Consider the following 24,758-nt stretch of genomic DNA (forward strand, 5'->3'; position numbering starts at 1 on the left):
TCATCAACTAGTTGTTGCAGTTCGACATTATTTGACGCCACAGAACGGTAAATTTGATTATTGATGGCAGCTGTCAGTAGAAGAATCAGACCTAAGAGGAAAAACAGCATCATCATCCTTCATTTCACCTCAAGACTCTCTTTTCTCTTTTCAGTTTCAACATGTGAAATAAATAAATAAAAATAAAATCAGCACAAAAAAAAAACAGTTGGAGAATATTCAGATGCATAAAAACAACAACAAATCAGGGTTGTGACACGTCCACAGACGAGCATCTTAAAAAACTAAAGACTCACGTCAGATTTTTCCAAAAGCCAAAAGATCTTCATTAAAGACTTCAAAATAAAGTAAACTGAGTTTCTACCGGAGGAATCTGAATTTACTTCCGTTTGAGGAAATTTGGTGGTTAAAAAACTGCATTTTACAAATGACCTTTTTTCATTTTTTAAAACCGTCAAATGCAAAAAACATTTCTTCAGGTTTCTTCTCTGATAGACGGACGGACGACAAAGTCTTATTATTAAAGCTTTTATACAAGAAATCTGCAACGACATGGTCGACATTAAATAATAAAAAATTATCATCATCATCATCTGTCGCTTTTTGTCACGCCAGCAGAAATATTCGTCAAACCTTCACAGGGGCTAAAAAAAAAAGACAAAAAAAAATAGACAAAAATTCACCGTGGAAACATAAATAAGAGAAAACCTTTTAAATTCACTGGAAAAAAAATCACAACATTACAGTCAAAAATCTGCCTTCTTGATCAGGTGTAATTACACGTAAAAGGAATTTTAACTTGCTTATCAACGAACATACACAGAAACCATCACAAATAGACGTATATGCAGCTGAAGGACATAAATACAGAAAATATTAGTCCCTGAAACTAAAAAGATTCGACGAGCTGTGGTGGAAAAGAGGCTTTTTTTCTTTTTAAGCAAAAAAAAAAAAAAAAGCCCAAAATTCACTCGTTTAAGTTTCTCCGACGTGAACATCTGATAGTTTAACTTTCTAACGAGAACATTAATATTCATTGAAGTTATTTATGAACCTACATTTGTTTTGGTTTCAGTATCTCCATTCAATTAATTTGAATGAATTCAAAGAATGAAACAGGTTTGTAAAAACTCTTTCATGCCATTTTCGCAGCAGTGAAACTGGAGCGCCGAGGCGGCTTTAGAAAGTGCAAACTCGTGTTTTTTTAAGGAGGGATTTAACATGAGAATTAAAATCTTAATGTAAACAGGGAAAATAAAAACTTCAGCTCACGTCAGGAAACCAGATTTTCTTCCGGTCACAATAAAAAAAAAAAAAATCTCTGCGAAGTTTCAGAGACAAAAAAAAGACGTCACGATTAATGAGGTTTTTTTTTTCCTTTCTTATCAAAATATTTGCATATTTAATTGATTTTACAATCAACTAAACCTCAACTTTAAAACCTTGAACTTTAGTAAACGCTGCAAGTTAAAATGAGTCCAGTAGAAACTCTCCTGTTCTTCTACCTGACAAAAGCTGCAGTGTTTGTTCACCTGATCTCATTTTTCTCTCTCGGGACGCCGACGGTACAAAAACTGACCAGATGAGGACGACTCGGCAAAACAAAAAGACCCCACTAAATGTGATATTTGATATTTTCAGCTCACCTGTTCGGCCGTCTGACCGTCTCAGGTTTCGTCTCGCCGTCGAGCTCCATTCATACCGACAGGTGTGACTCACCTCTCCTCCTCCACACTCACTCTGCTGTCAGGAGCAAAAATGCAGCCACGCTGCTGTTTTTTTTTTTTTCCTGTTTTAAAGCCTCCTCCTCCCCCTCCTTCTTCTCCTGCTGCTGCTCCCCTTCCTCCCCTCCCTTTGCAGCAGGCGTCACTCGCGCGCGCACACACGCACGCACGCACACACACACACACACACACACACACACACACACACACACACACACACACACACACACACACACACACACACACACACACACACACACTTACCGTCCAATGAGATGTCTTTCTTCCAGAGCTCCTGCAGGCAGGGGGCGTGGCCAAGGTCCCAGGTCTTTCTTGTGCCGAACATGACCGCCGGGCTGAGCAGAGCGCTGGACCGCTGGACCGGCTGGAAAAACACAGAGACAAGAGGGGAGTTAAAAAACGTGAAGATAACATGACCTTGAACCTGCTGGTTAAAGGTCAAACACAAAAAAAAAAATCAGACTGTATTAAAGACGGCGGTACAACGGCTCCCCCGTGTGGCTGGCTGTTGAAGCAGAGGTCATAAGCCCCTCCCCTCCCTACACCCTCACGCCCATGTCAACAAATAAGCCCCTCCCCCCCAAAAAAATTAAAGTACAAGTAAAAAAAGCATTGTGTGTATGAAATAAGTGATTTTACTTTTCGCTAATATTGTTTCCCCTGTCTGCCTGATGGTGGCGCAGTCCAACCAACCGTGCCGTCACCTGTCGGTTCGTGAACGGACGTTAATGACGCCTCCAGTTCGGATTTTGGCCGTCGCCATCTTTGCTATTTATGAGCCAGAAGTGACCATCTTTGGACGAGCTGGGGGAGGAGCCAGCGGTGGATCTGACGCCATCTGCTCGGAAACCTGACGATACTACGTCCCGCCCACCAATAGCTGTAACCTGATTGCACCACAGGCCTGTCAATCAAACAGCTATTTCTGAATCTTATTTTCAGATGGACCTCCAGAAAACCAATAAGGAGGAGCAACTTTAGTGGAAAAAATATATTGACTGTATTTGATGAGAGAAGTTGAATGGGAGTCTATGGAGGCTTTTTGGAGCCGACCCCTAATGGCCATCGGTGGCATTGCAGCTTAAAACACTTCAGCACAACCTTAATTTTTCAGTCCCGAAAGCTTCGCCCACTTTTAATATTCAGTCATTAACCACGAAAGTCATCCTTGGAAACAGCGTTCTTCTACTTGGCAGCTGATTGGACGACCCATCTGTCCATCACCGTCTGTCACTGGCAAACATTTCGGATACAAGCGCGGAAATTGAATTAGCCTGAATACAGTCACCTCGCGAAAAGGTGAGTCGGTCAAGTTCAGCGAGCCTTTTGAGGCTAAAGCTACAACCTGCACGTCGTAGCTGCTAATTTAACACAAAAACACATTTTTAACGGGTATCGAATGCCAACTTGGTCAAATTGCTTGAAATAAAAAGTGCATCCCAAAGTTCTGGACTCCGACGGTCTCCTGCTACGAATCCAACCAATCAGGCGTCAGCAAACATCTCTTGAGAAGCTTTTCCACCGTCTTACCCGTCGACCGCCAGTTTTTCTGTCCGCAGGACGGACGCCGCGCTGTCGGTCCAGCCGGTTCCTGTTGAGCAGCGTTCCCACCAAACCCAGCATATCGCTGCCTCCGTCGCCGCTCCGGTCCCCCGACTCACCCCATCGACGCCGCCGGGGTCACCTGATCCCAGAGCGGCCGAAGCTTTCTAGTGAGGACGACCCGAGAGTCTGAATGTAATCTGTTAATCCTGCGAGCAGATGCTCCGTTAACCCTCGACTGACCGGCGAGGCGGTTAATGAGCGACGGGCTCGAGTCCACAAGGTTGGAAACAAACGCCGTCACCGATAACAGCGCTCAGGTGGGCGGAGCAACGTTTCATCAGCAGCTCGTGAAAAGGTTTAGAAAAGTCGAACAAGTCCAAAAATAAAACACCCCGTTGATGAACCTCAACATTTAACTTGGAGAAAGTGTGGTGGTTGTGTGTGTCTTTGTGGTGGTTGTGTGTGTCTTTGTGGTGGTTGTGTGTGTCTTTGTGGTGGTTGTGTGTCTTTGTGGTGGTTGTGTGTGTCTTTGTGGTGGTTGTGTGTCTTTGTGGTGGTTGTGTGTCTTTGTGGTGGTTGTGTGTGTCTTTGTGGTGGTTGTGTGTGTCTTTGTGGTGGTTGTGTGTGTCTTTGTGGTGGTTGTGTGTGTCTTTGTGGTGGTTGTGTGTGTCTTTGTGGTGGTTGTGTGTCTTTGTGGTGGTTGTGTGTGTCTTTGTGGTGGTTGTGTGTCTTTGTGGTGGTTGTGTGTCTTTGTGGTGGTTGTGTGTGTCTTTGTGGTGGTTGTGTGTCTTTGTGGTGGTTGTGTGTCTTTGTGGTGGTTGTGTGTGTCTTTGTGGTGGTTGTGTGTCTGTGTGGTGGTTGTGTGTCTGTGTGGTGGTTGTGTGTCTGTGTGGTGGTTGTGTGTCTGTGTGGTGGTTGTGTGTGTCTTTGTGGTGGTTGTGTGTGTCTTTGTGGTGGTTGTGTGTCTTTGTGGTGGTTGTGTGTGTCTTTGTGGTGGTTGTGTGTGTCTTTGTGGTAGTTGTGTGTCTGTGTGGTGGTTGTGTGTCTGTGTGGTGGTTGTGTGTGTCTTTGTGGTGGTTGTGTGTGTCTTTGTGGTGGTTGTGTGTGTCTTTGTGGTAGTTGTGTGTCTGTGTGGTGGTTGTGTGTCTGTGTGGTGGTTGTGTGTGTCTTTGTGGTAGTTGTGTGTCTGTGTGGTGGTTGTGTGTCTGTGTGGTGGTTGTGTGTGTCTTTGTGGTGGTTGTGTGTGTCTTTGTGGTGGTTGTGTGTGTCTTTGTGGTGGTTGTGTGTCTTTGTGGCGGTTCTGTCAACCACAGCCTCCATTTCTGAACCTCGTGGCTTTTCCGGCAGCAGTTTTTGCCGAAATGACCCAAAACGGTTTCCTGATGGATGTTCACCGTTGCCTAGAAACAGAACCCTCGTTACCGTGGCGTCTATCGCTGTTTCTTAAAGTGCACAACGGATGATTTATTCTCACAACATTCCTTTGATATTTAAAACCTCTGGGATAAGAAGGAATTACACACACACACACACACACACACACACACACACACACACACACACACACACACACAGCATTGTGAAAGTGCAGATTAGAGCTTTAAGGATGCAGTAAGATGCTAATACACACACACACACACACACACACTGTATGAAAGCATTATTAGTGTTGACAGCCACTGACACATTTCTCCCTGCAGACTGTCCACGATGCAGAGCTCAAGTTCACCTGTCACACTGTCTGTTGTCAACACACACACACACACACACACGGTCTAACCTTATTATGTCGCCACCTTCAAAATTAATGATTTACGTCCTGTTGTCCCCAGAAAGGAGTCCCCACAACGTGAGTAAAACAAGTAAACACACACACTGACACACCCACAAACCAAACCTTAGTCTAACCTAACTAAGTTAAATGATTTACAGCGTGCAGACTTTTGTCCTTGGAAAGCAGTCGAGTCCCCACAATGATAGTAAAACAAGTATTGTTTTACACACACACACACACAGGATTGATTACACTTTTGATTGATCAACCTCGTTTGCCGGTTTCCACCGAAAACGTCAACGAGTCCCCGCAATGCCAGTAAAACAAGAACACACACACACAGCAGGTGAGAGTAAAATGTATTGGTTCGAGTTCGATTGATCGACCTCGTTTGTTGGTTTTCCACCTAAGAAGTCTAAAGTTGATGCTCATAAAACCTTAACAACGCATTAATTCCCGTAGAAGTCACGTGACGCCCCCCTGTGGTCACCAGCTGCTATTGCTGTGTGTCTCCTTTCAAATGGGATTATCACGACACGGAGGTGGAGCTCAAATATTTCAAGACGAGTATTTTTCATATTAAAATTGCGGGCCTGTAACAGACCTGGAACAAAAACAGGAAGCAAATAAACAAAAATAAATCAGTTTTAAAACTAAAAACAAGAAAAAAAATAAATAAAGACAGTTCAGAAGTTGCCTGAGAATCCTCACATTTTTACGTTTTCTTCCGTTTCAGTAATTATCCAGGAGGTAAATCCGCCAATTATAACAAAATGTCAAACAAATACAATTTAAACAGAAACGGTTTCATCATCAGTACAATATTTTTTTTTCCTTTTTTTAATTTAACTGTTTTATCGGTTATATTTTGTTCTATTTGTTGTTCCCACTGTTTTTTTAAATCGATGTTTTTCTAATGTAACTTCTGAATTACAATTTGTATCATTTCTAATTCTACAAATCTGAGATTATTTTCCCACCGAGGAGTCGAGTCACAACACGCCGAGCTGTAAACAATCATGCGGTGATATTATTATTATTTTATATGAAGACGGTTTGGTGGATTATTTCCCAGAATAACTCCCATCAACACCAACGTCTCTGCTGCGTTTCACCTCCCGGAGACACTTCAGATCCTCCTCCTACAAAACTGGGTCAAATCTTCTCTTTGTGGTTTTTTCTTTCCTCCATGTGCTCAGAGTCAAAACCCTCTTCCTCCTCCTCCTCCTCCTCCTCCTCCTCCTCCCTCTTCCTCCTCATCATCATCTTCTTCTACTACGACTCCCCAACAAACACGTATTCTACACTAAAAGGTAGATTTAGTTTTTCAGGAGAAAAAAAAAGCAGCTGATTGGAGTCGAGTCGTCTTTGTTCGTGTGTTTAACGTTCGTGTTTCACGTTCGTTTGTTTCACGTTCGTTTGTTTCACGTTCGTGTGTTTAACGTTCGTGTTTCACGTTCGTGTTTCACGTTCGTTTGTTTCACGTTCGTGTTTCTCACGTTCGTGTGTTTCACGTTCGTGTGTTTAACGTTCGTGTGTTTCACGTTCGTTTGTCTCACGTTCGTGTGTTTAACGTTCGTGTGTTTAACGTTCGTGTGTTTAACGTTCGTGTTTCACGTTCGTGTTTCACGTTCGTTTGTTTCACGTTCGTGTGTTTCACGTTCGTGTGTTTAACGTTCGTGTTTCACGTTCGTGTTTCACGTTCGTTTGTCTCACGTTCGTGTGTTTAACGTTCGTGTTTCACGTTCGTGTGTTTAACGTTCGTGTTTCACGTTCGTGTGTTTCACGTTCGTGTGTCTCACGTTCGTGTTTCTCACGTTCGTGTTTCACGTTCGTGTGTTTAACGTTCGTGCGTTTCACGTTCGTGTTTCACGTTCGTGTTTCACGTTCGTGTGTTTAACGTTCGTGTGTTTCACGTTCGTGTGTTTAACGTTCGTGTGTTTCACGTTTGTTTGTCTCACGTTCGTGTGTTTAACGTTCGTGTTTCACGTTCGTGTGTTTCACGTTCGTTTGTCTCACGTTCGTGTGTTTAACGTTCGTGTTTCACGTTCGTGTGTTTAACGTTCGTGTGTTTCACGTTCGTTTGTCTCACGTTCGTGTTTCTCACGTTCGTGTGTTTCACGTTCGTGTGTTTCACGTTCGTGTTTCACGTTCGTGTGTTTAACGTTCGTGTGTTTAACGTTCGTGTTTCACGTTCGTGTGTTTAACGTTCGTGCGTTTCACGTTCGTGCGTTTAACGTTCGTGCGTTTAACGTTCGTGTGTTTCACGTTCGTTTGTCTCACGTTCGTGTTTCTCACGTTCGTGTGTTTCACGTTCGTGTTTCACGTTCGTGTGTTTAACGTTCGTGTGTTTAACGTTCGTGTTTCACGTTCGTGCGTTTAACGTTCGTGCGTTTCACGTTCGTGTTTCACGTTCGTGTTTCACGTTCGTGTGTTTCACGTTCGTTTGTCTCACGTTCGTGTTTCTCACGTTCGTGTGTTTCACGTTCGTGTGTTTCACGTTCGTGTTTCTCACGTTCGTGTGTTTCACGTTCGTTTGTCTCACGTTCGTGTTTCTCACGTTCGTGTGTTTCACGTTCGTGTGTTTCACGTTCGTGTGTTTAACGTTCGTGTTTAACGTTCGTGCGTTTAACATTCGTGTGTTTCACGTTCGTGTGTTTCACGTTCGTGTGTTTCACGTTCGTGTGTTTCACGTTCGTGTTTCACGTTCGTGTGTTTCACGTTCGTGTGTTTAACGTTCGTGTGTTTCACGTTCGTGTTTCACGTTCGTGTGTTTAACGTTCGTGTGTTTCATGTTCGTTTGTCTCACGTTCGTGTTTCTCACGTTCGTGTTTCTCACGTTCGTGCGTTTAACGTTCGTGTTTCTCACGTTCGTGTGTTTAACGTTCGTGTGTTTCACGTTCGTGTGTTTCACGTTCGTGTTTCTCACGTTCGTGCGTTTAACATTCGTGTTTCACGTTCGTGTGTTTCACGTTCGTGTGTTTAACGTTCGTGTGTTTCATGTTCGTTTGTTTCACGTTCGTGTTTCTCACGTTCGTGCGTTTAACGTTCGTGTTTCACGTTCGTGCGTTTCACGTTCGTGTTTCACGTTCGTTTGTCTCACGTTCGTGTTTCTCACGTTCGTGCGTTTAACGTTCGTGTTTCACGTTCATGCGTTTCACGTTCGTGCGTTTCACGTTCGTGCGTTTAACGTTCGTGCGTTTAACGTTCGTGCGTTTCACGTTCGTGTTTAACGTTCGTGCGTTTAACGTTCGTGCGTTTCACGTTCGTGTTTAACGTTCGTGTGTTTCACGTGAACCTGATGGTTCCGGTTGTTGTATCCAGGTTTTCATCAGAATCTGGTTCTGTTCGTCCCCACGAACATCAGGAAATGAACAAGGAACCAATATCAGAGTTTCAGTGATTAAATTTACGTTAACGTGTTGTCAGTGGTCACGTCTACAACGTTATTTGCTTAGGCCATCGTAGCAGCTAGCATTATTAATTTAGGCCAACGTAGCAGCTAGCATTATTCATTTAGACCATCGTAGCAGCTAACGTTACTTGTTTAGGCCAACGTGACGGCTAGCGTTACTCGGTAGCGTTGTTCGTTTCGGTCAACGTAATGGTTAACGTTACTTGTTTAGGCTAACGTAGCAGCTAGCATTATTAGTTTAGGTCAACGTAACGGCTAACGTTATTTTTTTAGACAAAAGTAGCGGCTAACTTTATTCATTTAGTCCAAAGCAGCGGCTAACGATAGTTGTTCAGGGTGACGTAGCAGCTAACCGTTTTCTGTAAATTTTTTTGTTTTAAAAATACAAATTTACGTTGAAATACATTTATTCGATTTGGTTTTTTTTTTCTTCTCGTTGAATTTCAGAAGTTCTGGCGCCGACTACCAAATTTTCCTGGTTTCCGTTTACGTCCCTTCACCAACATGGAAAAAGTCATTCACGCTTTTTTTTTTGTCTCCTCCGATCTGAACCGCAGACCAACGCTGTCATGATGATGTCATCATGTTCTTCACACCTGTGCAGGTAAACCTGGATCAGATGTTTACACGCAACAGGATCCTGCTTTTCTTTTTTTTAAAGGACTCCGAATGGAAGATTCATGTTTCTCTGAAGCAGGAAAAAGTGCTGACTCAGGTATCAAAGATATGATGTTTACAAACACAAAAAAATGGGAATAAAGCTGAAAGAATTTAACTGATTAGTTTCAGCAATTTTTTTTTTTTGCACTCAAGATAAATTTTGCTGCTTTTCTTTGTTGCATTTGATGATAATTGAATATTTAAAGGTTTTTGGACTTTTTTGTGGAAGAAAACAAAACATCAGCTCAGCAGCATGTTGTTGATCATTTTGGGGAAGATTTTATAGATTAAATGTTGACGATAGCGACACTAATAGAAAATATACCCGTTGTTCTCTGTACAACGTTCTCTAGAAACAAGAAGAAAAAAAATCTGGATAAAATACATTTTAGATCTAAAAGCCAACGAAGCAGAATTTAAGTCCTGGAGTCATTTTTTTTTTTTTTTTTTTTAATCCTTTTGAGATTTTAAAAACGCTTTCATCCGATGTGTTTATGACTCCTGTAACTCTGATCTTTTTTTTGTGTAAATTAGCAGATTAATAATTAATAATCATTTTGAAGCATCACAACATTTTGACCTCCTTTTTTTTTACCCAAACTGCTGGAGACTCATTTACTTCAGTCATTCGGGGATATAAAAATAAATACCTGAGGGCGGCGGCTCCGCCTCCACCTGCTGGCAAAGACACACGAGGTGCCAGATACACGGCGATGAAACACAGACAGAAATAGATGGAGAGGAAAAAAATAAATAAATAAAAAAATAAAGTGAAAACGTTACCGGACAAAAGGGAGGAGGATGATCGGGAGAATCCACGCGGGGGAAACGAGGCTAAATAAAAAGAGGAAGCTTTTGTCACGGCCGCCGGCTTCGTATTCAGGTCACCGGTGGAAACGCGACACCCTCCTGCTCTGCATCAGGTTACGAGACGACTTCCATCTGTGGCTGGTGAATTCAACATGTCTGCCTCCTCCCTGCAGCCTCTCCATCCCTCCATCCTCCCTCCATCCTCCCTCCATCCCTCCCTCTTTTTCCTTTTCCTTACCTCCCTCCCTGCGGCCTCGTCGTCCACATCATCGCCGCATCGTCCCCTAAAAAAACCTCCGCAGCCGACACACAGCAGCACGATCGGTGTCACCGCCACCAGACGACCCCCCCCCCTTTAACACACACACACACACACACACACACACACACACAGACAGAGAGAGAGCACGCACACACGCTGCTTCCTCTCTCTGTTTCCCTAGCAACAGCACAGCAGCATCACACCCCCTGTAGCCCCTCCCCCCTCCATCCCGACTACGGATAAATATTTCAGCCTCAACTGAAGCGTAAGGAGCTGCTGCCCCCCCCCCCTTCATCCCTCCCCCAAAATATCCAACACCCAGTGTGTGTGTGTATACGTATTTGTATTACTGACGTTGTGGGGACTCGCATAGTTACACAGTCACATTAAGGAGACTAGACTTCTATCGAGTCCCCATCATGTAAATTATTAAAATTTTAGGGTGGAGTCTTTTGGAGGGGGAGGTTTTAGGTTCTTTTAAAGGTGGTTTAAAGATCAGTCTAGTTAAAGTCTCCTGTTAATCTAGTTTTGTGTTTTCATTACGACTCTGGACTCTATTAAATGTCCTTTAAGATATTTTGTTAGTTTTTTTTTTCTCTTCCTACTCAAAAAATGCTCAAAGTTTGTGTTTGTGAGCAGGTTTGGGGGACAAAAGAATAAAAACAAAGCAAAGCTGAAAGGATTTTTTTTTTATTTGGTGCTATTTTTGGCAGTTTTTCAGTGGTTTTTAATGGAAATATTTCCAAAGACTTAAAAAAAATAATTTTAAATGACAAAAAAAATTCAGTACTTTTAAGAAAATGTTTTCAGAAATTTGGAAATGAACATATTTATAAATAACACTTTACTTCAAAGTTTTTGCAAACTCAACCACATAATTATAGGTTTTAATAAGCAATTTATAGGTTTAAAATCTAAAATTTTCCCTGTTGAGTTTCACAAACATAAAACTTGAAACAAAATTTTTGCACCTTTAAAGCAGCCGATTATCCTCAATCGGCTAAAAAAAAAATACAAACAATTTTATTATTATCGTTGTTGTTGTTATTCTCTTTGTAAATACAAAAACAAAAAATTTTTGGATCATTTTCAGTGCATGATATTTGTAAAATTCTTTCATTTCTGAGCTTGTAAATGTAAACAAAATGGAGATAGAGGCACAAACTCAAAATGATAAAACCATATCAGTGAACTGTCCTGCAGGAGAAGCGTCCTCCTGTCAGAGCTCAGCGGACAGATTAACATCATCAGATGATGATGATGATGATGATGATGAATCTGTGGTTGCGTAACTGACAGACTCGACCCAGGTCACCGTTTCCACGTAAGCAGTCAGAGGACTTTCTGATTTTCACATCACGTGATTTGGATGTTTCACAGTCATGTGAGAAGCAGAAAAATCTGATTTAACATGATTCAATCTGAAAAAAACAAAAAACAGGAGCTGCTGGAACCAGAAAACCTGAGTCACAGTTCTGATGAGGATGTTTCTGAGGAGAAAAAAAACCTCAACATCTGGTCAAAAGCAGCAAATTTAAGAACATCTGCAACAACAGCTCGACTCCTGACCTTCTGTAGGGAAACATCTGAAGGCCAACGGCTTCATAAACAGGAGTTTATAAATCTTGTTATAAATCACAACAACCCAAAACCAATTAAGGAGAAAACCAGAATCACCGCTTCGTGGTCCTGATTCTGGTTGAGCACACATTTTTTACCATGACAGCAGACTATTGCTTTTAAATATGGATGTTGCCGGAAAGAAGCTACAAACGTGTGTGAATAAAAAACGTGGCATAGAACATCTTTAACAGTACGGCATGAGGTAACCGTGACCTTTGACCTTTGACCACAAATCTTTTCAGTTCTTCCTTCGCTCCGAATGAAATTTTGGAACCAAATTTGAAAAGGACTCCCCCCAAAGGCCTTCATGAGATATTAGATTAATGGGACAGACTGATGGGAAGGATGTGAGGTCACGATGACCTTTGACCACTTAAAATCTAAACGAGTTCATCGTTGAGTCCAAGAAAACATTTGTGCCAAATTTTGAAGAAATTCCCTCCAGGTGTTTTCTCAGATGCTACGTCAACAAGAACTGTCGAAGTCTCGGTGACCTTTGACAACCAAAACAGTTCATCGTCGAGTCCGAGTGGCCATTTGTGCCAAAATCTGAAGAAACTATTTGAAAGCTTTCCTGAGATCTCGCATGGACAAGAACGGGACAGACATGCGTATAAATGAGACCTGGACCTTTCACAATTTGAGTTTTCTCTGTTTTTCCTTCAGTCCAAAGGAAAGTTTGTGCCAAATGTTGAGTAATTCCCCTCGAGGCGTTCACGAGCACGGGACAGACCAACGGGACAGACCGACGGGACGAACTTCAGGTCGTCAGCGACCTTTGACCACCAACATCTTTTCAGTCCCAAGAAAACATTTGTGCCAAATTTGAAGAAATTCTACTCAAGGTGTTCACGAGATGACGCATTCATGGGACATGATGGACATGAGGACACAGCGTCCCTTGACCTTCGAGGAACCAAAACGTTATTCGTTCACGACTGAGTCCAAGTGAACGTTTGTGCCAAATTTGAAGGAATTTTTTGAAAAGCTTTCCTGAAATGTCACGTTGACAAAAATGAGTACGTAGATATGGACGGACAACCCGAAAACATAACGGTTTTTGGCTATCGCTGTCACAGAGGTACGAGACTCAATTATTTCGTGGGTTCGTCTCTAATACGAGGACGAGACAACATCGGAGGCAGGTTCAACAAACCCAGAATATCGTTCCGTTATCTTGCTTAAACTGAGATTAACAAAACGTAAAGCGGTCACGCAGAAGGTGGTTTATCAAGTCATGAAGTCAACCCCGGGGGATTCACTTTTAAAAAGGGGGCGGGGTTAGAAAGACCAATCGGCCCTAAAATCCGACCACCGTCTTCCTCACCTGGACTCGCTTCCCGCCATCGGGGAGTTGACGAACGGCGGTTTGCCGCCGCTTCTTTCCGCCTCTGCGATCCGCAATCTTGGCCGAAGTCCCGGCCACGGTCGAGAACTTGCCGATGTCGCCGCGGTCCTCCGGTCTCCGACCTTCCGGCCGCGGCGCCTCCGAGGTCCCGCCGGACTCTTTGCTGCCGCTGCGGTTCTTGAAGAGGCTGTGGAGCGTCAGGACCGCCAAGGTGCACAGGACGTACATGTCTCCGTCCAACGGGTCCAGTTCAACCGCCACGAAAAAAAAACAAAAAAAAAAACACCCCGCTCAGACTCCGGGCCGTTCCGGGTGGATGTTCGGCTTCATCGCGGATTCGTCTCCTTTTTACATCCTTAGACTCGTCCGAACGCGCTCCTGAGGGACGTTGATCTGCTCGGTTATAATCCTGCTGCTGTGCCGAGTTTAATCCTCTCACCTGTTTCACCTCTGTCCTCCCGTCTCAACGGTCCGCGTCACATTTCCACAGAACTGATAAAATAAAACCTCTGGACTTCGTCCCGTCGTTGTAGTTGTTGTCGTCACTCCTTACAGTTAATCTAGCCGGTAACCAGAGCCGGCAGGTTCGGTTTCCTCGTTGAAACTCAAGACTCGCTCGGCTGTTTGCAAACTGCTTCACGTCCGATTAACCCTCTGAAAAGTTACCGCTGCCGAATCAGCAGAGGGGCGTGAAGATAAACGCAGAAAAAAGTCTCGAGTTAAACGGTGTGATCTGACTTTTTTACTGAGGAAATAAAAACATTTCACAAAAACAAAAAAAACTTTTTTTTTTCCTTTCTTTCTTTTTTTAAATCAGTAATTATTGCCGAGTAAAAAAAAAAAATTTGGGGGGGGAAGTTAAGTTAAATCTCGATGAATATTCAACTAAGAAAACTGTGCACAAGACAAAAAAAAAAGGGTTAAAAACTAGAACTTCAACCTTTGTGCTAAAATATTTTTGTCCTATAATAAAAATAGAAGTGATTTTAGTTGGTAAAGATCGTAAAAGCGCAAAAAAAGGATCCAGACTTCAGAGCAAGATGATAAAAGATTTTTTAGCTGAATCTTTCGATGTATTGGGAGTTCGAACTTTTATCTCAGAACAGAACTGTGTTGCAAAAATCTTTAAAAGAGTTTTAAAAAAGACCGAGACGCGACAAACTTTTGGAGGTTTTGTTACCCGGACTGGCAGGAAAAGTGAAAATCAGGTCGTCCTCCGTGGAGTCCGTTAACTTTTCCTCCATGTTTGTTCCCGACGGCAGTTTTCTGCGTTTTCCAGTTCGTTAGTTTTTTTTTAGGTTTGGGGTCGGACAGGCGTCGCGTCGCGGGACGAGTGTTCCCGTCGCTGCGTTTTCTCTCTCGGAGTCTCAAACGGATTAAAAAGCTGCAGCACGTCGGGTCTTCACCTCCATCCGACTGAGTAAATGACAGCGAGAGAGAGAGTGAGAGCCCTCCACCCCCCCCCACCCGTCCCCGTCCCGGGACCATCTGTTCTTGCTCGCAGGATAAAAACTGTGCGGAGGACCTCAGTCATCCCGCCGGTGACGTAACATGACGACACTCCACCGTTCGTCCATGTAAATATTCTCCAGGCTGCTCGTCGACTCTCAGAGAACCGACTCGTGTTTAATAACCAACTCCGTCGGGTTCAATTCAAGTTTGACGGGACAGTCGTAACTTTAAAAGACTTTTTTTAATCACACACTTCTGTTACTGTCACTTTGTACTGCAGCAGATTTGTACAAAACAATTTTGGAGTGCAGAAACGAAATGTATAAAAACATTTTTTTAAAAGGACAATGCACTGAAAATAAACAGATGTGTGCAGTAGAAACGCAGTAGAATACAGTAAAGGAACAAAGTACTGTGAAGAAATACGATAGAGAAATTGTTAAAAAAATAAAAACAGTAAAGCAATGCAGTAAAGTTCAACTAGGAAATGAAGCAGAAACCCACAAGAGTAAAAGGACGGCTTGGAGTAGAAACGCAGCAGAATAAAGACAAAGTACAGTAAATAAATACAGAAGACATACTGTTAAACACAGGAAATAAACGCAGTAGAAACACAGTAGAGTGCCGTAACAGCGTGGCGTACAAAAGCAGTGTAATAAAAAAAATTACAAAAATCAATACAGGGAAGAAATGCAGCAGAATGCAATGAAGAAATGCAGTAGAAACACAGTAGAGTGCAGTAAAGAAACGGTAAAGAAATACAACAGAAACACAGGAAATAAACGCGATAAGGAAAAGTAAAGTAAAGAAACGCAGTGGAGTTCAGTAAAAACAGGAAACGATAAAGACGTGAAGTCGTGTTCAGTGGAATAAAGTGAAGAAAGAACCTGCTGATCATCAGGATACGATCGATACCCAAAAGAGGCTTTTATTTTGGTAACAGTCCTGACAGATTGAAATAGAGGAACTAGTGATGGTCAGGGTGACCTTTCTGCTCCTCGTCCTGGAAACCACGACCTCCCGGTCCACATATACGTGCCGGTCAGGTCCCCCCCGACCCAGTAGGAGCTGACAGTCTGAATCACAGCCAGTGAATCCTGATTGCAGGCGTCCGATTGGCCGCCGACCTCGCTGCCTATAGCGCCGGTCCGTCCCCGAAGTGTACAGTAAACAGAGCGGGGGGACCGTTTCTGGAAACAAAAGGGGGGACGTTTTCAGTCCAACGACCCCTTTCAGGACCTTAATGAGGAGGAAGAGGAGGGGGGGGGGGGGGTCTCAGCAGGAAACACTCGCTCCTCTTTTGAACCACAGCAGCCACGTGGTTCGTAAAATACCGTCAGGAGGAGGATCCAGGAAGACTGAAGAGTTTCCCCAAAGGAAACCTCGAGACGTTTTTAAAAAGTTCCCCGAGTCACATTTCACTCAGTTTTTTTCCTTCCCGTCTTAAAACTTTGATGCCAAAGATTTATACTTGTTATGAATGCAAACAAAGTCCAAGACACGGTAAATGCCAAAAAAAAAAAAAGAAGAAAGAAAGAAAACGTTTTGTGATCTCTGAATCAGCGAAGTAGTCCGACTAAAATCATCAGTTAAACCTGGATGAGTGTTCAACTAACAAAAATGTGGAAGAGATTAAATTTTCTGGATGAAGATGCAGAAAAAAAAAAAAAAGGTTAAAAACTTCAACCTTTGTGCTAAAAGAAATTGTCCTAGATTTAAAAATAAAAGTGATTTTAATTGGTGGTAAAAGTGCAAAAAGGATCCAGACTTCAGAACGAGACGATAAAAGATTTTTCATCTGAATTTTTCGATGTATTGAGAGTTTTGGTTTTAGGATACTTTAACTTCTTATCTTCCAAAACAGAACTAATCGGGAAATGTAAGAGTTTAAAAAAAAGATCGAGATGTGACGACAAACTTTAGAGGTTTAGTTATCCAGACCGGCAGGAAAAGAAGAAGACGAAGAAGAAGAAGATGTAGAAGAAGACGTAGAAGAAGAAGAAGAAGAAGAAGAAGAAGAAGAAGAGGAAGGGTTGTGGTACATTAGCGCCCCCTACATACAGATGTTAATAGATCCGACGCTACTGACTTGTATCTGCAGTTTATGCTGCAACAGGATTATCTGATTTGGATAATTGGATTAAATAAGCAGGTTGTCCTTAATAAAATGAGACTCAGCTTTCTCTTCATTAGATACAGCTGCTAATTTAAAACACTGTTGAAAAAATAACAATATATATACTTTAATTACATGTAAATATGCATTCATATTTTTCCCATGTGATAAAACGGCTCAGAAGTCATTGCAGCTTTTTTTGACCAACAGGTGTAGTTCCAGTGTTTCGCCTCTGGAGGGCAGTGTTGACGTGTGATTGTGATGGAGGCGGTCTCAGGTGTGTCAGTGACTCTTAAGAGGCATTAAAGCAGATTAACGTGCTCCTCTATTTAAAGAGTTTTTAGTCCGAGGGGAGGAGGGGAGGTGGAGGGGACATTTAATGTTTTAATCACTTGTTCTTAACTGTTTTTAAATATCTTTTTTTCTTTTGCCTGATGTTTTGATGCTTTTAATGGTTTTATTTGAAGCACTTTGAATTTCCTTGTTGAAATGTGCAAAACAAAATAAGCAAATGTATTCATGTCTTCGATCGATATTGATGACTTGCCGTTAGAAACTTCACTTGTTGGTTAAAGTTGCTTAGAAATTCAGAATAAAAGAAATGAATTGATAAATGAAGAGTCATAAAATATAAACCTGATGTTTAATAATGATTCAGACTGAAAAACTCTGACAGAGAAACTTTTTATCTGTTTAGTTGGAATGTTTATTTTTGGTATCTGGACTTCCTCTGCAGCTTTTTGGCCACCAGAGTGGACGAAGTCAGTGATTTACAGATTCCCCAAAATACACACACACACACACACACACACACTCACACACACACACACACACAGTCACACAGTCACACACACAGTCACACACACACACACACACACACACACACACACACACACACACACACTCACACACACACACACACACACACACACACACACACACACACTAAAAGCTCAGAGCTATTTCAGGAGGAAATTACAGGAGAGAGCGGCCGAGTGGAAACAGTCAGTGTAACATGTCGGCGACGTGACATCAGCCGTCTGAGGAGGAAAACAGGAAGAAGGAGGAGAAGGAAAAAAAGCTGACGGTGAAGGAAACGATTCAAGAGGAGGACGAGGAGGAGCAGAAGGAAGAGGTGGAGGAGGAGTTGTTTATGTTCAGCTCTCGTCTCCAAACCCTGAAACTAAACTGTATGTTCCTGCGTAAAACAAACATTTAGAGTTTAGAGGATTTCCACCCAAAGAAAACAATCAGTCTGATGCAGAGGCCCGACACTGTTAGCCTAGCTTAGCACAAAGACTGCAAGCAGGGGGGAACTGTTAGCCTAGCTTAACACAAAGACTGGAAGCAGGGGGGGGACTGTTAGCCTCGCTTAGCACAAAGACTGGAAGCAGGGGAGAACTGTTAGCCTAGCTTAGCACAAAGTCTGGAAGCGGGGGGGACTGTTAGCCTAGCTTAGCACAAACACTGGAAGCAGGGGGGGGGGAACTGTTAGCATAGCTTAGCACAAACACTGGAAGCAGGGGGGGGGGAACTGTTAGCCTAGCTTAGCACAAAGACTGGAAGCAGGGGAGAACTGTTAGCCTAGCTTAGCACAAACACTGGAAGCAGGGGGGAACTGTTAGCCTAGCTTAACACAAAGACTGGAAGCAGGGGGGGGACTGTTAGCCTAGCTTAGCACAAAGACTGCAAGCAGGGGGGGGACTGTTAGCCTAGCACAAACACTGGAAGCAGGGGAGAACTGTTAGCCTAGCTTAGCACAAACACTGGAAGCAGGGAGGAAACTGTTAGCCTAGCTTAGCACAAAGACTGGAAGCAGGGGAGAACTGTTAGCCTAGCTTAGCTCAAAGATTGGATGCAGGGGGAACTGTTAGCGTAGCTTAGCCAAAAGACTGGAAGCAGGGGGAACTGTTAGCGTAGCTTAGCACAAACACTGGAAGCAGGGAGGAAACTGTTAGCCTAGCTTAGCTCAAAGACTGGATACAGGGGAGAACTGTTAGCCTAGCTTAGCTCAAAGATTGGATGCAGGGGGAACTGTTAGCGTAGCTTAGCCAAAAGACTGGAAGCAGGGGGAACTGTTAGCGTAGCTTAGCACAAACACTGGAAGCAGGGAGGAAACTGTTAGCCTAGCTTAGCTCAAAGACTGGATACAGGGGAAAATGTTAGCCTAGCTTAGCACAAACACTGGAAGCAGGGAGGAAACTGTTAGCCTAGCTTAGCACAAACACTGGAAGCAGGGAGGAAACTGTTAGCCTAGCTTAGCTCAAAAACTGGATACAGGGGAAAATGTTAGCCTAGCTTAGCTCAAAGATTGGATGCAGGGGGAACTGTTAGCATAGCTTAGCCTAAAGACTGGAAGCGGGGGAAAATGTTAGCGTAGCTCAATCAGATAAGACAAAAAAATTCCTTTTGATAACTATAAATAAAGTCAGTGAACTTTTCACCATGTCGGGACGTTTGATGTGATGGGAGGCGAGTCCCCACAATGTGATTAAAACAAGTGCACACACACACACACACACACACACACACACACACACACACACACACACACACACACACACACACCATGAAAAGCTTGTGGTATGTAAACACACAGCCATCACAGTTATGTAATTCAAACGCACCATACAGGGTGTTTCTATTATTTTGTCCAGTCGGTCGTTAAAGGTTCATTTTGGTTTTCGTTCCAGAAAACATTTCTTTGTTCTCTTTAAAAAAGTCTTCGACGAACTTTAACTGATGAAAACAGACTGAAACAAACAGTCAAGTGTTCGTGGAGACTTTTAACCCTCTGAAGGTTTTCTTTAAAAAAACTAAAAACACATCATCAAAATATAGAAGTTATCATCTGGGTTCTCACATTTCTGACGGCTCCTGAAAAAAAAACAACTCAGCGACTCCCCGGTGGTCTTAAACAACTTGTCTGAGATCAACAGTCACATGACTAAACCTCAGAGAGGGTTTTTTTTTTACAGGCTGGAAACATGGAAACAGATCAAAATGTACAGCTGGAAGCCCCGCCCATTTGTGTTCCCAACTAGGAACACTTGGAAAAATTTGTTCATATAAATTCCATCTTTTGTGACATAACATGACAAATTACATTTTATGAGTCCAACAGACATGATTTCATTCTCCCTTATTGTATCCACGATGCTGCCGTTTCCATGGTGACCAATGAGCAATACAGGAAGCAAAAAACACCAACAAACTGCTTCGAGGTTCAGAGGGTTGAAATGAAAGATGATGAAACAAATTTGGGATTCAGTTAAAATCAAAAAGAAGCAAATTTCACTCTTCATTAATTCCATTACTTTTTTTTTATTTTTTATAAACAAATCAAATCAAACCTCCCAGACACCCTGAAGCATCATGGGAGATCCAGGTGAAAACGGCACCCCCTACTGGACTCATGTCAGACCGTCGGCAGCCGTCTGGTTTTAATCAAACACACGTTACATAACAAGAGTCCCAGCACACACACGCACACACACACACACACACACACACACACACACACACGCACACACACACCCTTTTGATAATTAATTGTTGTAAGTGATATTTTTTAAACCCCCCAAAAAATTTCAAATTATCTGGTGGAAGCTTATTTGACGTGAACTTGTTAATTTGTTTTTTGTTTTTTTTGTATGTGTCAGTGTTCGCCAGATGTTTCTTTCCACTACCGTCCTTCAGCCAGATGTTTAATAAACCTGCACAACAATAAAAACACAACATGTAAAGTTTGTGAAAGAGGAAAAAAAGGAATATTTAATGTTTTCTCAGTTTTCTATGAAAGTAAATTTTTTTGCTGTTTATTACTTTTAAACAAAACTAGACTCAAAGACTTTTTACCGGAGAGTTTTATCAAAGAGTCCTAAATAAAGGTTATTGATTGATTGATTGATTGATTGATTGATTGATAGCAGGTATTCAGAGGTTTGAGCATGTGATTCAAGAAAACATTTTATACACTTAATCAATAAATTTAAGACAATAGTGAGATGTATTCATGATGAAAATAAGATTTTCTGTAGATCAAATTTTCACTTCAGAAGAATAAAAAAAAAATTTAAGCAAATTTGTTCCAAACAAATGAGCTCAATATAAACAAACAAAACAAAAACAGAAGCATCCTTCTGTAAAAAACCAAAACCACAAGACGTAGCTCAAGTTAGAGCAAATCTGTAATCAATCAGATCACGTGGAAGTGATTTGGAGTAAATCTGGTCCAGATGCACTCAGTTAAAAGACAAAAATAAAGTCCTCACAATGTCTGAAATTAACTGCCGGTCCTCACAAAGATAGATGAACAAGAACACACACACACACACACACACACACACACAAAACTGGTCAACAACACTTTGAGTGGTTTCTACAGTTAAAAAGCGTTCGTACGTCACATTCGCCGCATGTTGAGCTCAGTTTTTGTTTGAAGCCGACAACAACATCATCATCATCATCATCATCATCATGTTTAAACACACATCAAATGTTCGACACCACACCCGCCCCGCAGGCTGAAAGAGTCCGAGTCACGTCTGACGAGTAAATCGAGTCCACGAAACGAGTGAAAACAGCAGAAACACAAAACACACCTCATCAACACGTCTGGTGTTAAAGATCAAAACCTCGAAACACACGATGCAACTTCGGAAACATCGAATTTAAAACTGCTGCTGCTACTTTAACTCGTGTCTGTAAATGACGAGGAATAAAAACGACCACAAACGCACCACAGTGTAAAAAAAAAACCCACAAAAAAAGATTTCAGCAAAACTAAAGATTTTTTTTCTTTTGATTATTTGACGTGTTTATAAAATGTCAGAAAAATGAAACGATAAGGAAAACTGATCATCTACAAAAAAATTAAAAAATATTCAGTTTTCAATGTTTAACAACAAAAACAAAAACAGACAATCTGCAAACAATTTTTAAGACTTTAACGAGGAATTTGTAACGTGTTTGAAACACCAGCGCAAAAGCACCCTAAATCAATAATGATATTATTATTGGTACTTTTTTCCCGCCAATATATGTTCGTTATATCTCCACATATAAACCAGCTGCTGAAAAAATAAATGTAACTTCGTCCATCCCATAATAAACTCCTGGAACTCAGAGGACCTGACTCGGATTACGAAGCAGTAAATCTCATTTCCTCAGATTAGACGGAAACCTCGTCGGATTCACCAGAAAGTAGCAGCTAACGGTGGCTAACGAGGGTTTATAGCATTTTCCCGATCGTAGCTACGAGAGCAGATTGATCGGCCGTGAATCCTTCACGAACGAACGGCCGACGACACGGATGGAGTCAGATTCTGATCTCCTAAATAAATACGAGGGTCAATCGAATCGCTAACGTGACCGCGGACCTGAAACCGGAGCAGAGAAAGAAGAAATCTTGAACACGCCCGCTCACAGCCGAGTGTTCCTGAGCCGTGCAGCGATTTCCACCGAAGGAATCACGGCTGTTTTTAAAGCGGCGCCACATGACGGTCCGAAGATCACAGACATCCGTTATGGACTTCAGATTTTGGGTGAAAGTTTTGGAGAACAAAATCTTCGACACCAAGCGTGTTTCCTGGTGGAGAACCCCGTTGCCATGGCGCCGCAGATCAGGTGGTTTGCGGCGAATATTTTTCCCCCTCAGTTAAACAAACAAGCTAATTTTGCTAAAAAATTAAAGTTAACAAACAACTAATAATGTTAACAATCAGCAAACAAACAGCCAATTTTGCTAAAAAAACAAAACAATGTGTTATTTTTCAAACAGAAACGCCACAAACGGAACAACTTTAGCTTCTTAGGTGAACATTTTTCGTTTTTCCAGCTCTGACGTTTGTTTCCGAGAAGATAAAAAGTATAAATCAGCTATTTAAGGAGAAAACGGCTTCACGTGTGAACATCACGTCAGAAATGAAGGAATGGGAAGATTTTCTTTTTTTAAAAAAAAGCAACAACAGCTGAAAACTGGATGTTAAAGAGTTAAAAACCGAGAGAATGTTTTTGTGTTTTTTTTTCTTCCACGTCTGTAAAAAGTGACGAGGACGTCCTCGGCGATGTGGCTGCTGCTGCTGTTTGGCCTCCACGGCAACGAAGAAGAAGAAGAAGGAGGAGGAGGAGGAGGAGGAGGAGGAGGAGGAGGTTTATTTATAGGAGCTGCAGCGGTCAGTCTGAGCCGACACACCCTGCAGGCCGGCCGACGTTACCGGAGCTGGAACAGGAAGTCCACGTCCGAGTCCACGGTCCTCAAAAAAAAACAAAAAAACAACAACCCGATAAACCCTGCAGAGAAGACGCTCGCCTGCTCTTTAAAATTTACGAGTGCAGCAGCCTCACATCTGCTCGCTGGCTTTACAGAGTTGTTTTTAAAGCTCCACCGACACACAGAACTTCTCGACGAACAGTTCAGGGACCAGAAACGACGTTTCATCGGATCTGATCCGGTTTTAAAAAGGGTTTTATTTTACTCAAAAGTGAAGTAAAAAAAAAATAAAAAAATAAAAAAATCACACGATCCGTCTCTCATTGATTCCACAGGCTCTCACAGCACACCTGGCGTCATTACAGAGTTGTTTTTAAAGCTGCGAAAGTTTTCCACCGACACACAGAACTTCTCGACAAACAGCTCAAGGACCAGAAACATCGTTTTGATCTGATCCGGTTTTATTGAACTCAGAAGTGAAGTAAAATCACACCGAGGTGAAACTTTGACACCGCAAGTCGTCTTTCATTGATTCCACAGGCTCTCACACGTCTGTCCTCAACGACCCGATCGTTCGTTTCAACCAAAACAATCACGACCCCGGCAATCGCTGTGAAACAAATCGGCTACGTCACATTGATTATTGATCGGTGGATGAACTCGCAAAATTGACCATCTTTACACGCGCAGTAGTTCGCCTCGTCATCCAGCAGAGGGCGCTCTAACGCATCACCCTCAGCTTGACTCATCGGAGCCCCGATTTGACCCGATGCGATCTTTAGTTGTTGATCGGACACCAATATCAGTGCGTAAACATAAAAGGGAAGCCGATGTGGAGGCGCCTTGAGCTGCAATACCACCGAGGGCCGCTAGAGGTCGACTCCAAAAAAAGACTCCCAGTCAACTTCTCATAAAATACAAAGTCAGTGAAGTTTGTCGGAGTTATCTCGGTGTTGTTAGCTAAAGTCACTCCTGACTCCTGTTTTCCCAAACAAAGTTAAAAAACCAGCTAATTTTGCTAAAAAAAAAAACACCAAAAAAAACCCACTAAATTCAAGTTAGCGAACAAACAGCTAATTCTGCTTAATTAATTAAAAAGTTAGAGTCAAGTTAACGTATATAAACATATTTGTGGATTTTATAAGATGATTGGAGACGCTTGTCGCTGCTTTTAAAGTAAAAATATCAGCTGGTTGATAAAAAAACATAAAAATAAAATCGGCTTTAAATTGTTTGTAACCTTCTTTTGTTTTCGGAGTTTGACCTTTTGAAGGTTTTGAAGACTGTTTGTCTTTCAACTGGGACATTTTGATCCGAAATTGATCCCCTAAAGTATTGACAGCTGGCAGTCCCTGCCTGTCACCGTCACCGTGGCAACGAGCACGTGGAGGGTGGGTGACCAGGTGAGGCCGCGCGCGGGTCTTTTGTCCGGATGAAAACCGCTGAGGAGATAAAAGAGCTTTTTGAAGCGGTGGAAGCTGCTGGACGGTCAAATGAAAAGAGCCCCCCCCCCTCCACCCTCACCCCACCTCCACCCACCCCTCCACCCTGTGACTCCCTGACCCCGCCGGGTCACGTGAAGGATAACGAACCGCGGTCCGAACCGAGCACCGAACCGGACTGACAAGTCCAACAGCAACCCAAAAGAAAAGGTGACTTTGCCTTACCTCCCCGGTCCCAAGCAGCGACTCCTCTCCTCCTCTCCTCCTCTCCTCTCTCCTCTCTCCTCCTCCTCCCTCCTCCTCTCTCCTCCTCTTTCCTCCTCCGGTTCCCCGCTTGCTTCCTCGTAAATTC

General features: G+C 42.6%; 1 protein-coding gene across 5 annotated transcripts in view; it reads right to left on the reverse strand.

The window, feature by feature from the left end:
- The window catches only part of kifc3 (kinesin family member C3), a 42,398-nt gene extending 17,713 nt beyond the window's left edge, over positions 1-24,685 (reverse strand). For 2 of the 5 annotated variants that reach the window (XM_069175050.1, XM_069175049.1), the window contains exons 1-2: positions 10,188-10,355; positions 1,989-2,109 (exon numbers count right to left, since the gene is read on the reverse strand). In XM_069175050.1, the coding sequence (XP_069031151.1) occupies positions 1,989-2,070 (82 nt within the window). In that variant the 5' untranslated portion in view covers positions 2,071-2,109; positions 10,188-10,355. Of the gene's footprint in view, positions 1-1,988; positions 2,110-9,922; positions 10,126-10,187; positions 10,358-24,631 lie in introns of those variants that run through there. The other 3 variants (XM_069175048.1, XM_069175046.1, XM_069175047.1) reach the window with 3 other exon arrangements.
- Positions 24,686-24,758: the final 73 nt, after the last annotated feature.

The sequence above is a fragment of the Embiotoca jacksoni genome, unplaced genomic scaffold (genome assembly GCF_022577435.1).
Source record: "Embiotoca jacksoni isolate LCO1_2020_lvr unplaced genomic scaffold, fEmbJac1.0.p SCAF_64, whole genome shotgun sequence".
Classification (NCBI taxonomy): domain Eukaryota; kingdom Metazoa; phylum Chordata; class Actinopteri; family Embiotocidae; genus Embiotoca; species Embiotoca jacksoni.